Source organism: Apteryx rowi, unplaced genomic scaffold (genome assembly GCF_003343035.1).
Source record: "Apteryx rowi isolate R43461 unplaced genomic scaffold, aptRow1 scaffold_107, whole genome shotgun sequence".
NCBI classification, from domain to species: domain Eukaryota; kingdom Metazoa; phylum Chordata; class Aves; order Apterygiformes; family Apterygidae; genus Apteryx; species Apteryx rowi.
Genome location: NW_020447275.1, coordinates 118026 through 131740, shown reverse-complemented (window position 1 = coordinate 131740; position 13715 = coordinate 118026). Strand labels below are relative to the sequence as shown.

The window sequence follows — 13715 nt, the reverse complement described above, 5'->3', positions numbered from 1 at the left end:
CTGCTGGGTTGAGCTGAAACTACTGCTGCTAGGATTTGGCAGTCTGGACTTGAAGACAATTTCAGAGTCTGTCAAACTGTCCCCAGGGCCATTGTTGTGCCACATCTTGTTAGCTATGAAATCTAATCAGTGTTTTTAAAGTTGATAGTAATTTGTTTTTTTGAGTTGTTTCATTGTTTTGCCCAGGACTGACAATAGGCTGTGTCTGTAGCTCCTGGTTAGTTCAATCAGAATTTCTCAAGGAGCTTCATGACGTATGCAACTTGGAGCAGCAGCTTCATGGCTCCACTCACTGGATATTGCTGTGCTGTGAGGTTCCTTCAAGCCATTATCCTAACCAAGGCCTTTTCTCCCCTTTCAGGTACTTAGTCCTCAGGAAGTCATTAGTATTACCTGCCTTTGCAAACAAGCTAAATATGTTGGGGAATATACTTGTTTTTTTTTTCCTCTATTCTTTATCTGTGTGAAGTTATGATAATGAACCCTTGAATGCAAGGGGAATAGGTCGTTCACCGTATATATCTGTTGGAAAGACCTAAGGAATTGCACATACTGAAGGGAAAACTTAAACCCCAAAATTCCTCAGTTGTTTCTTTGGATTGTGTTCTAATATCAGCTGCCCAAATAGCATTGTGAGCTTCTGAGCAAAAGAAAAGCAGATCTGTGTAAGCTATTTGGTTCTTCTTGTGTGTGTGTGTGGGGGGGGGGCGGCGGCGGCGCTGTTCTGTTTTTTATAAATTCCAGAAAAAAATGGAACTCTCTCAGCCCTTCTATAAGGCTTGTACTTTCTTTAGTGCATTAAGAGATCTGAAGGGACTGAAAAATCTGTTCAGATTATGAGTGTTATATTATGATTAAACCTGGAAAAATAGTGAAAAAACTCTCTCAGGTGTTTATGTTATAGTTCTAGTGACCTAAGTTATTGTTGTATTTCAACCACATAAAATTTTTAGACTTATGCTTTAGGAAACAGATAAGAATTGCAGGTCCTTTCAGTCAGAGATGATGGTTATAACTACAGTCTATAACTAGAAAGGCATCATTGATTCATGAATGAAATAAAAAGCTAGGGAGCTTTTTCTAAGAAAGTGTCAAATTTATCTGGACCCAGATTCCATAATTAGCCTTTGTACTGTATCTTAACTTTTTGAAAAGCCTTTTTTCAAAAGTTTTTTTCAAGAAGGAAACTATTAATTGAGGGCTATTTTAACTTATTTGCAATGTAAAAATAAATACCTCCCTGCAAAACAAAATCACACGGTGCTGGAACATTTTGACTTGCTTAGACACTAATCCCTTTGTTACTTAAGGAATATTTTAGAAGACTTCAGTCACTGTCTCTGACATAGATACTTTGCTAATTTAAGTTTATGTATACAGATGATGAGCAAGAGTAACTTTTTGATTTCAGGTTGATACTCATATCCATGCTGCCGCCTGCATGAACCAGAAACATTTGTTGAGGTTTATTAAGCACACTTATCAAACGGAGCCACACAGGATTGTTGCAGAGAAAAAAGGCAAGAAGATGACTTTAAAGCAAGTGTTTGAAAGCCTTCACATGGACCCTTATGACCTCACTGTAGACTCTTTAGATGTTCATGCAGTAAGTCTATTATATTACCAAAATAAAAGAGAGAAAGCAATATTCTGTAAGTGTAAAAGCCTGGTTTCTACAATTTTTTGCATGATAACTTATTAAATCAGAATTTGAACTCATGCATTTTTTTGCATGCTTGAAGTAAGTTAGCATAGGTTCTTTCTTTCCTGTGCAATCTATGGCTAGGCAATTTAATTTATAAGCTATTTGTGTACTTTTAACCATGTTTATTTGGGTAGTGTTGTGAGGATTGCTTTTTTCTTTTTTTTTTTCCTCCTACAGGGTCGTCAAACATTTCACCGATTTGACAAATTCAATTCTAAATACAATCCAGTTGGTGCCAGTGAGCTGAGGGACTTGTATTTGAAAACTGAGAACTACATTGGTGGTGAATACTTTGCTCGTATGGTCAAGGTAAACAATTTTTGTGCTTTTCCAGTTGTAGAGAAATTGGGCTTTGTAAAAGATTCGTGACATCATAATTATATCTACAGTTAATACAATGGTTAAGTGATTCCCAAGTATTAAGGTTGCTCTGGCAATTCATCAGAAAAAGACCTCTGCTAAGTCAGCCATCGCTGCTTTCTCAGCAGTTGTATGAGCTCTAACCGGCGTATGAGTTCAAAGCAGAGTTGTGTGCAATTTCAAACTAATGGAGAGTAGCCAGGGCTCAAATCACTGGCTTAATATTTAGTTAGGATGTAGTTGGTTAGTGCTAGTTGCTAGAGAAGGGAGAGCTAGGAAAGCTCCTCTGCATAATCTGTATCTGCACATACATGCACAGGCTTCACGTTCTCTTTTTTCAGCAAAAGAATTAGTAGTATTCCTGAGCTGGATGTCATCTCTTCTTATATCTACAGAAGTGCTTGTCTGAAATTAATGGCCTTAATATTACTAACTATCCTGGATTCTGGGTCAGAGTCTCCATTGCTCTGCATATTTTATGTAGTAATTTACTACAATATAAAGTAGTATCATTCTGATTTACCAGCATTAATTGTAAGTCTTGCAATGGTATTAATAGTAATTGCACAAGAATCTGGTCCTCTAAATCCAGGTGTTACGTTTAATTATACTCAAATGATTTCTGAAACAGCAACCTGGTAGAATAGTTAAATAATTAAAATAAAATAATGGATTAACAGACAAGAGGTTCTCTTTATCTTTAAAGGGTGACAATACAGAGTTATGTCTGGTCTGACAAAAACACAGCAATAAATATACTATACTACTAGCTGTGAATGCTCTGTAGTGTCCATATTAAAGTAAATATATTTATTATTCAATAGGAAGTAGCCTGTGAACTAGAAGAAAGTAAATACCAGTACACAGAACCCCGGTTATCCATTTATGGACGGTCTCCAGATGAATGGCAGAACTTGGCAAAATGGTTCATTAAACATAAAGTCTACTCACCTAATATGCGCTGGATAATTCAGGTTCCCAGAATCTAGTAAGTAAGCAGGAGCTCTTGGTAAGTTTAACAGTTTGAAATCATACAAATGAATGTGTTTTAATATCTGATGTTTCTTTAGATGATTTATGAGCTGTCCTGTAGTTCTATTTGTAAGTAACAGTCTGGCAACTATTTTCTTGACCATCGCTACAGTTTTCCTGACAGTTGTGGGGGGAGGGCTGAGGAAKCGATTTGAATGCATTCTTTCTGAAGCTATTCAAAACTACTGTAAAATATTTCTTTGCCCAAAGATACTAAAAACAACAGAAATCACAACAGGGTGAAATTAAGCTGATTTCAAAGGCAAGTTCAAATGTAATCTAGTAATGAAAATAAATCAAATCTGAATTCCAAAAATGTGAAAAAAAGTRAAAAATGCTCTGCAAAATTGTATCATCAAACTTCCTCAACGTCAGTCACTAAATGATCAATGAGCTTGGAAATGCAATCCAAATTGTTTTGATCTGCAAGCTTAAATCAGTATCAATTCTCCTTAATTTTTAAGCACCCTTTGGGACTATAATTCCTCTATTAAATGCTCTATTTTTCTACTACTCTCTCCCATGATAATTTTGTCAGCCTTGATAGCTGAGCTTCATATTTTGAAATTAAGTGGTTGTAATCTGAGCACAAAAAGAGCTGTTATGGTCGCATATATCCCCCCAGAATATATTTCTCATTACAGAGAAAGTTTCTTGCCTTTAATTTCTCATGTAGAAATTTTTTCTGTACAAAATGGAGTGCAACTTCAGTCATGCAGTTAATGACACACTGAAGTACTGTGTCCCTTCTCTGAGAGCCTTGGAAAACCAACAGAACATTTTATATTCATTGGGAGTATTTGCAACTTTGGAAAATGGAATCTTTCACAAGGGATAATCCTTCCTCTCACCTTTTAGTACTGGGATTGCTGTAAGGGAAAGGATTGCTGTTCTTGAGAAGGCATCTACCACTGTTCAGTGTCTGTATTGCTGGAGCACCCAGGAGCTTCAACATAGCCTGAAACAGCCAGAGTGCCAGGCAGTGCAGGAGACAGGGAATAGAGACAATCCCTGCCATGACAAAACCTTTGGATTTCTGAATCCTGGTTGAACTGAAGCCTTAACGATATATACAAATAATTAGAAAATGTAAAGGTGGGGGAAACTACTAATCAGTTGATTAAAGAATAAATAGTCAGAACTGTGTATATTTTTTTTCCCCTTCAGTGATATATTTAGGTCAAAAAATATTCTGCCTAGTTTTGGGAAGATGTTGGAGAACATCTTTGTACCTTTGTTTGAGGCAACAATCAATCCCAAGGAGCACAAAGAACTGCACCTTTTCCTCAAATATGTAAGTATGTTCGGAACTCCAGTGGCTTACACAAAATAGATCCTCTCCTACACCCAAGATCTTGGTTTGTCGACAGCAATTGCCAGACGCTAACAAAACCTTCTTCTCTGTAGATTACTCGTATCGTTTTACAACCTCGATATACAATTTAATAAAAGTCTGGGTAAGGTCCTGTTGTTAAATGGTCACCATTTATTTAATCTAAAACAGCTCAACAACTATTTGTCCACCCAATAATCCTCTCTATAAAGAACAATCAGAAAATCTGCACGTGCACTTGAACAGAGGGAATGTTCTAATCCAGGATGTGTACCCTGAGCTTGCCTGTTGGACTGGCCTCCAAAGAGGAGGCAAGTGAAGGGAAACAATATGCAGATCCTGATATGACTCAGACGAGAGGCAGGGATGTAGCTGCTGGGGTCTGATAAAATGGAGACATTTCTGAGTATGCCCCAGATCAGAACTTCAAGGTTTCCTGGGAGCCTAAGGCCTTCAGCTACTTTCAGGACGACACAGCAGATGAGTTTAAAAGATTATAATCTGGATCTGAGTGAATTTTAGAGGAATATTTCCTCCTATAAGGATATGAAGGCTTTTGTGTATCAGGGCCTCCTATTTGTCTCAAAAGATAAAATACAGGAAACTCTATCACTCCTGTTCACTCGTCTTCCTSCATAACAGGCAAAATGTGCCATGTTCATCCTTGTTCTGTATCCATACTTCTGCTAGTTCCTCCTAGAACTAGGTTTTGGAACCAGTGTTGCTGTTTGGGCAGTGTTACAGAGAAAAAGCATAATTGCTGCTGTCTGCGTGTTACAGCAAGAGGGCAGAGCAGTAGGACTGCCAGCATGAGGAAGGAAACAACTTACAGAAAGAGTAGTAGATGCTTTGTACAAGCAAGTGCTGAAGTGAGAGTCAGTAATAACAAAGTTTGCTTCTTGAAAACACTAATTCCTGTGAATCTCTTCTCCCACCAGGTGACTGGCTTTGACAGTGTTGATGATGAATCCAAACACAGTGGCCATATGTTCTCTGACAAGAGCCTTAACCCTGACCTCTGGACCAGTGAGAAGAATCCCCCGTACAGCTATTATTTGTATTACATGTATGTCAACATCATGCTGCTAAATAACCTTAGGAGGTAAGTAGCTATTCTTCCTCTGTAACAGGTTTTCAGAAAAGAAGAAATCAAGTAATAATCTTGCTCTCAATCTAAATCTGTGTCTAGATCATATATCTTTTGAAGCAAAGGTTATTTTGAAGAACTATTTTAAAGAGTCCAAGAGGAGTACACGGGATATTTTGAAAATGTTTACTGCAGAATGAATTCAAATGAAATATTCAGAAATTGTAGAGATATCAGATTAACAGCTTAGTTTGATATTTGTGTGTATCTGTTTTGTGAATTCCTTAAATCAGAAGAAATTAAACAAAAGGAGGAATTCCACAAAACTGGCTTGGTGACCTTTGCTTGGATTCACAATGAATTTTTAAATTTAATATGCTCAGAACAGCTTCTCTTGCTAACTCATTATCTTCTGGTAATTTTAGAGAAACAACATTATGCTGTGAAATTTTGGTTTAAGGGCTGCAGCTATTATGGATCAAAGATATGCAAAAGAGACCATAATTATAAACTGCCCATTTGGTTAATTTATTTTGACATGCTTGCCGGCTCATTCAGTTTTACTACTTTAAGTTAGGGTATTAGATGTGATATCATGATATCATGACTGTAGAAAGCAAATTTTGCCATTGGCTCAGTAGAGCCTGAAATTCAACTCTAACTTATGCTTCTGACTTTGTGGCTGACTCACTGAGTGATTTGCGCAGCTTACTCAAATCAAGGCACAATGAGGTTATCCATTGATATTACAATGTCATCGTCTATCTTGTGAGGGGTTGTTTCATTACTATTTATACACTTTTCTGAGATATTCTTATAGGAGGTGCACAGACTATCATTTTAACAAGAGTCTTACTCAAGTTAACATTCAATGTAACACTCCTCCTCTCCCACTACTATCTATCTATCTCATGCATTTCGTTCTCTACCACCCTATATAATCAAAACTCATAATAAATACATCCAGCTTGAATTGCCTTGTACTTGCAGCAGATGGGCCTATTTGTTATGTATTTGCTATGTTGTGTCTTTCTTTCCATTACAGAAATAAAAAAAAGTCATCCCTTTCTCCTAACTTCTTCTACATTCTCTGTAGTCTGCAGTTTTTCTTTTCCGAAGAGAGAGATTCTGTCAGAATGTAGGCATTTCTTTTTTACCTTAAGATTATTTCAACCACTATTTGAAGATCTCTCTAGATGATCATTAAATCTTCTTCAGAGCCAGGTCAGATAACGACACAACTGATTAATGAGTCATTAGAACTGTTCACCCCTGTTGAATGTAGTCAGTATGTGGGGCATCACAGCCAGTCCTTTGTAGGACTGTTTTATGCTTTAGATAGTATAAGCAAAGTCATCAAGGATGAATTACACCCTCAAATCCTTTGTCAGGAAAAAACATTAGTAAACATCCAACCCAGAACTGTTTTATACTCCAGCAGTCCTTGCTGAAATTGTTTTGAACATCTCCAAAAACTGCACGATGTTTGTCTACGCAGTGTAAGCAGGGTCCTTTATAAGTTATAACTCAGCATCATTTTTAATGTTCATGATACAAATATAATAATTCTAGAAATTACAGAGTGTCAAGTCTAGTGAAACAACCAAGACTCCTAGATAATCTCTATGCTACAGAGGCTGTGGTTTTATGCTACACTTAATTTAGTGAGACAGCAGGTTGTAACCACACTGGGCAGTGTTAGTTCACTCTGGGCTACGTAATTCCACTTCTTTCCTCTTACTTGATCTAGGAATTATACGGCCACAGGTTGCACTGGTTCACCTAGCTTTCCATCTGTCAATTCCCTCCCCTGAAATCAATATGCTAACTATTCATTCAGCAGTTAAGCAATTACTAAATGAGATGTAAGCAGGGGATGAAGCAAGGAAGAAGGACCATACAAACATGTCAGGTGGAAAGGGCTTGGGGACAGGGACCTGCCCCTCTTGACAGCAGCCTACAGGCAGGCCTGTTAGATTAGGTGTAATGTCAAACTCTATGAAAATAACTGTCTCCATTTTAATAAATTCTTTAAATTCCCATATTAATGATTGCATACAAAATAGATGAGGATATTTCTTGTAGAGGAACTTACTTTTAATTTCCTCAGGGAAAGAGGCATGTGTACTTTTCTGTTTCGACCTCACTGTGGAGAAGCCGGGTCTATCACGCACCTTGTATCAGCCTTTCTGACAGCTGACAACATTTCACATGGATTGCTCTTGAAGAAGGTATGGCTTGGTTGTTCATCTAAATTAATTACTATCTGCTTAGACATCAGTCACTGGTTCAGCTAGCAATCACCAAATACACTTTATCTGGGCAGCCCAAAATTAATTTTCTTAGCATGGCACAAATAACTCTTTACTTTGAACAGCAATAGGCTCAAGGAAATGCTGAGCTTCCTGGTCCTTACTTGATTTACAAAAATACGTCTGTTCCTAAGTTAATATTTTAAAGCTGTGTCTTTATAGGAAGACTGACTGTTTAGGTATGTGAAGGACTGGGAAGCACCTGTTTTTGGTGACTGCAAGCAGAGGAAGAATTACAATGGCAAAAATTGCTTAGACTTGTTCCTATTCCCTAGTTTAACTCTCAGAATTTTGGGAAAGCTTTAGTTCCCTCAGCATAGGGACAAAGGTGGTTTTCCCTGACTGGCATCCCTACCCTTCATTCAAAAGTTCATTAAGGTTTTGATTATTTATAGCTAGCATCACTGGAATCATTTAATGAAGAAGTTTAATATAACTGGCAATCTTGCATATACAACTTGACTGTTATGACTGGGACAAACATTATCATTCCTGACATATCAGTATTAACTGGATAAAACCCATCACACGACTCCTCATCCCCAGGCAACACTTTTGTAGTTAAAATAATTGGTCAGTGGGTGGCAGATTTGCACCGAGTTTAGAGTAGTTCTGTTGCAAGAGTTCTATAATTTGGATTTCCTGATTAATGTAGGAAAACTCTCTCCATATTTTTAGAAGTATCCAAGGACAAAGAAAAATTTGGCCTAAAATCATGTGTGATGTTTCCCTCAGAACCAGTATTCCTAAAATTAGACCCAGACATTACACTAAGACTGTGCATGACTAGAACATTCTCCTCTTTACTCTTCTCCTGCTTATCACCTCTATTTCTGTGAGACCAAGAATGGAATAAACCTGGCATAGCAGATAGATATGATAAAGGCGCTTGTCAAGTTCACTGGTTGGTTAATCCAAAAGTAGTAATGAATAAAGATGAGAAGGTGACCCATAGATTATTTATATTATGTGCACAGAACACATGCTTCTAATAAATTAAACTTTCTGCTCCTAAAGTTTATCTATTGGACTGCAGTTTTGGAAGTAAGATTGCTTAGCAGTTCTGATACATCTGTTATTTGTGACTTTCAGCTTTTGGGGGAGGGATGCTGTTAGTATTAAATGCAGTTCCCTTGATAGTCATGTACACTAATTAAGCTACATTAATATTAAAAAGCCACCGTATTTTTAAGGAGGAGACTGCATCTATGTTTGAAGAATATATATTATTTTCATAAAGATTAGTAACATTTAAAATTTAGACTCTTAAATATTTTCTAATTTACAAAGAAAGCCACCAAGTTCAGTGTCAACTTAAATTCTTTGGTCTTAGTCCTCCCTCTGTAATTCTGTTTTCATTTTCTCCAAGAGAAAGCCTTCTTTTTTTCATTATCCCATAGTGGCATTAAACAATGATTGTGTTTTGTTTTTACAGAGTCCGGTTCTCCAGTATCTTTATTATCTTGCACAAATACCCATTGCCATGTCTCCGCTTAGTAACAACAGCCTGTTCCTGGAGTACTCAAAAAATCCATTACGGGAATTTCTACATAAGGGACTTCATGTCTCTCTCTCTACAGATGATCCTATGCAGTTTCATTATACAAAGGTAAGAGTCACAAAAAAGTCCCGTCTTTGAATTTGGCAACAGTGCGACATAGGCCCAAAGTGGCCCAAAAGGTATTTTATATCATTGCTTAGGATGTAAAGTTTGATGTCTTTCATTATTCTCCCTCATTTTCAGTCTACTACTCACAGTTAGGTTTCAGAAGGAAATGTCTAACTTCCTAATTATGTTTCTTTTGTACTCTTGCCTCTCCAATGCTGGCTGCTGAAGTATAGAATGAACAGTGAGGCTGGAGGGAGGTTTGAGCCTTCATAAATCCTCTAGAGTGCAGGGAAGTCCAGTTTCCTTACTAATAAATCTGTGGAAGCACATTACAGAAACACCATGTGGAGTCTGAAGATGATGTATAAGCTGACTGCTCAGCAAACTGATGCTGATGCTCGCCTTTGGGTGGCCTGGCAGGAGAGACATGCCTGGTCTCTCCTTAGAGTGCCCTGACTCCACAGCTGGCCCCAACCTGAGTCGCGCTGTGCTGCAGCCTGTGCACTGCTCGACTGTTTGTGTTCCAAGGACAAGCAGAACTCTGGCCGGCTTCACCCAGGCTTGCTTCTCCTTGCCTGTGACAGGTCTCTGCTAGAAAAGACAGAGCTCTGTGGGGGCTTTCTCCACAGCTGTAACGCAATGCCAGCTGACGTGCATGTAGCACGGAGCATCCCCAGCTGTTACAGCCTGCTATAGGCAGAGCCTACCTCCTTGTGCAGAAGGTCAGAAGTGAGAAATGACCCTGCTGCCTGTCTATCTCTGTACATATTCATTAAAGATTTAAGCATGGATCCTCCAATGTATTTGCATTCTCTGGGATCTCAGCTGAAATTATGTGCATAAATGCCTTTGAGGATCTGGACCGCAGACTGCAATTTTTTAGTCTAAGAAAACTAGGTACACAGTGCCTATTAATTACTTAATAATCACCCTTGGGAAATTTGAAATAAACAATTCTGTTCAGTAGTAATTTTGATGTTGAAGTCTTAAGCCTCTAATTTTACAGAGCTGTCTAAAGAGCATGTATAAATTCTTTAATTAGTAAGAGTACACATCCACATTTATACCTTATTTATGTATCGTTTAATACTAAACATATTTTGGTGATACAGGAAGCTCTCATGGAGGAATATGCCATTGCAGCTCAGGTGTGGAAACTAAGTACCTGTGACTTGTGTGAAATAGCAAGAAACAGCGTACTACAGAGTGGACTGTCAGATAAGGTAATTGTAGCTGAAAAATACCTTTTTTTTTCTTTTTTGGTAAATATTAGGGTGAGTAGGAACCAAGAAGCTAATACAGTTTGAAAACTGAATAGCAGGTGCTTATGTATGTGATGTGTTTGCACGTGCATGTCTCTATGCACTTTCCCAAAAATATTCCGAAACTATCTGCTGTGCAGTCTTAAACAAAGAATATTAAAGTTACACTAAAGTTACCAATTGGAATTCTCAAAATCTACACAGAGACCAGGTGCCTGTTTATACTCAGTTCTCCCTTTGCAACCAAACCTTTAGTTCTACAGTTGCCACGTCTCCGCCTCTCTGTAATTTTATACATCACGTCTTGCACTGAATAACAATAAACTACCTATTGTTAAGCAAGATATGCTTTAGTTAGCAGGAGTACTCAGAAACTGTTCTGTTTTACATAGGCAGACGGACTAAATTAAATCCCCCTTTGGCTTTAAAACTCTAAATCCATGGCACTTTTTAAGACTTACTTTAGAGCATCCTCTTTTCTATGTCACATTCAAGGAGCTGGTATGGGAAGGGCTTTACAAGTATATTCTATTGTTTCCTCTGGTATTCTCTAGTGACAATTATAAATTTTTCCTCCTGTGCAGCTTTATTATAACTAACCAAAGAAACCTAAGCCTATTTTTGACCTCTCACTTGAAAGATGTAGTAGTCAAGACCAAATACAACCACAGAGGGTTTTAGCAAGCCGGATTGAGTGTACCACTGGGAGTAATCATATGTATAAAAACTTTAGCCTTAAAATCTCCACAGGTGGTAAGACCCTGAGGTAAAGTTCAGCAGCCAGCTGGTTGAAGCTACTCTTTTCACTTGCATCAGAGTCATTCAACTAACATAGTTATGCAATAAATCAAAGCAGCTGAACTGACTTCTTCCTTTATGTTTAATCTTTTTCATAGGAAAAACAGAAATTCTTAGGGGTGAATTACTGTAAAGAAGGGCCTGAGGGAAATGACATTCGAAAGACAAATGTTGCACAGATCCGGATGGCCTTCAGGTATGAGACACTGTGCAATGAACTTAGTTTCCTGGCTGATGCTATGAAAACAGAACAGATTTCTGCTCTGTCAAAGTAGTTTCAAACCCAAAGAAACTAGAACCTTTCACTCCTAACCAGGATCACATGCTAATTAATACTGAATCATCTGTCACTGAGCGCTACCAAAACATAACTGAACAATATGGAGAGAAATAGAATATCTATGGACGGTAAAACAACATTTGCTGTTATCTTTTACTGCATTATTCTCATTGCAAAAATTTGTTTCTATAAACATTAGGCTTTGAAAAACTGCTGTAAAAGTTAGATGCAAATTCACAATCATGTATCAATTGTTTCATACTGTTTTAACTGTACATTGTATTGTAGCTTGGAAAACTACAGAGAATTTTCATAATGCATCTGTGATATGCTGCTTAGAATACTGCAGCTGCTGACAGGATACTTGCACCTGTTTTTGTCTTGCCAATCTCAGTGGCAATCATGTCATATAGCACTTGTAAGTTTAACCCTTTATTAATTAGTAGATTGTATGGGGTGTATAATTTTGAGACTACTTTTTCACTCTGGAAGGTGGTCTGACACAGTTTTTACCTTAATGTTTTAGCAGTTATACTGGAAAACAAGAAAAACCAAAATCTGGTAGTCTCTTTTCATGACTAAAGAATTACCTCCTGTTGTCACCTAGTATTTGGATGTCTGTGAAGAATGGCAGATTAATGTTTTTTAATCTAATAAATAGAAAACATGGTGTCAAAATCATCACTATTGTACATTGCAATAATGAGTGCAGGTGCATCAGGAAAATGTTGCCTTGAAAGTAGAGAACACTTTTTTAAATTGCTTTGTAACTAATGGGAATATGTGGATATGCCAGTTCAAAGTATTTGGAAATTCATGGTTGCATGTAAAGAAAACTTTTACTTGAACAGAGGAAGTGTTCTTATCAATCAGTGGTAGAAACTTCAAACCTGGGTTCTGGTGCTACTTCTGACGTATTTTTACACATTTATGTTAGTTTGTATTTTAGTCAGTCAAAGAGTTRAATAAGAAGTCAAAGTGTCTATTTATACAGAAGCTAGCCCACCTAAAACATGTAATTTCAGATCATTTTATGTTAAATGTTTTAGTTACGATGGGGTGGATTAGTAAAATATAGCTATTATAATATTTATCACTTTCAATCTTTTTTCTGCTTGTTCATCCTTCTTAAGACAAAGTACTACTATTCATTCAGAAAGATTAAAGGTAATAACATGGTAGCACTTCTCTACCCTAGAAGCTGCATGTAGTTTTATACCAAAAAAGACTCAAGGCTAGGGGCAGCAAACAATGTTAAGGTCTGAAAGTCCAACATGACACTACTTAATTTGAAGCCACACGGTCCCTGAGGTAGGATCCTGAGCCTACAATTAGACAACTGGGTATCTAATGTAATACATAGAGAAGTTAGGCATCTTAGAACAGTAAGTCATAATTAATGCATAAAAAGCAAATAATTAGTGCTAGCCAATAAAGCCTCCTTTGACCTAGATGGCTGCCTGTGTTACTGCATCAGATGCTTCAGGCCACTCGGGTTTCTTAGGGCAGACCTTCCTCCTGGGGAAGTAGGAAGTTCCTCCTACATCCTTTCTTTCAAGAGCTGATCAGGTCTCACTTTCCCTTCTAAATGCAGCCAGAAGTAGCAGTGGTGACATCACCAGTACCACCTTGTTAATAGCATAAATGTCTATACTTCATATTAAGAGACATACTACACTCCTCTCCTCCCCTCAGGCTGTGGGAGTTCAAAGCAATACCTACAAGGAGGATTTCTTAATGTACCTGTTGTCCTGAAGGGGACTGCAGGGAGACTGCACTGAAATGAAGGAAGGAGGAATTCCCCATCACCTCCGATAGCTGGGCAGCCTTACAAAAAGAGTTTTGCCCTAAAGAACCCAAGGAAGCAGCCTGGATGTGAGGCTGCTCTGAGGGTGCAATGGGGTGGGAGCTGGTCCCCAAGTTCCCAGGTGGAGGGG

The 13715-nt window shown here is 37.8% G+C and overlaps 1 protein-coding gene across 5 annotated transcripts in view; it reads left to right on the top strand.

Annotated features, from left to right (window-relative positions):
- Positions 1-12626, top strand: part of AMPD3 (adenosine monophosphate deaminase 3) — a 32336-nt gene extending 19710 nt beyond the window's left edge. For all 5 annotated transcript variants that reach the window (XM_026070902.1, XM_026070910.1, XM_026070883.1 and 2 more), the window contains 9 exons: positions 1412-1606; positions 1883-2014; positions 2890-3053; positions 4265-4391; positions 5369-5532; positions 7628-7748; positions 9265-9438; positions 10551-10661; positions 11597-12626. In XM_026070902.1, coding sequence (XP_025926687.1) covers positions 1412-1606; positions 1883-2014; positions 2890-3053; positions 4265-4391; positions 5369-5532; positions 7628-7748; positions 9265-9438; positions 10551-10661; positions 11597-11773 — 1365 coding nt within the window. In that variant the 3' untranslated portion in view covers positions 11774-12626. The remainder of the gene's footprint in view (positions 1-1411; positions 1607-1882; positions 2015-2889; positions 3054-4264; positions 4392-5368; positions 5533-7627; positions 7749-9264; positions 9439-10550; positions 10662-11596) is intronic.
- Positions 12627-13715: the final 1089 nt, after the last annotated feature.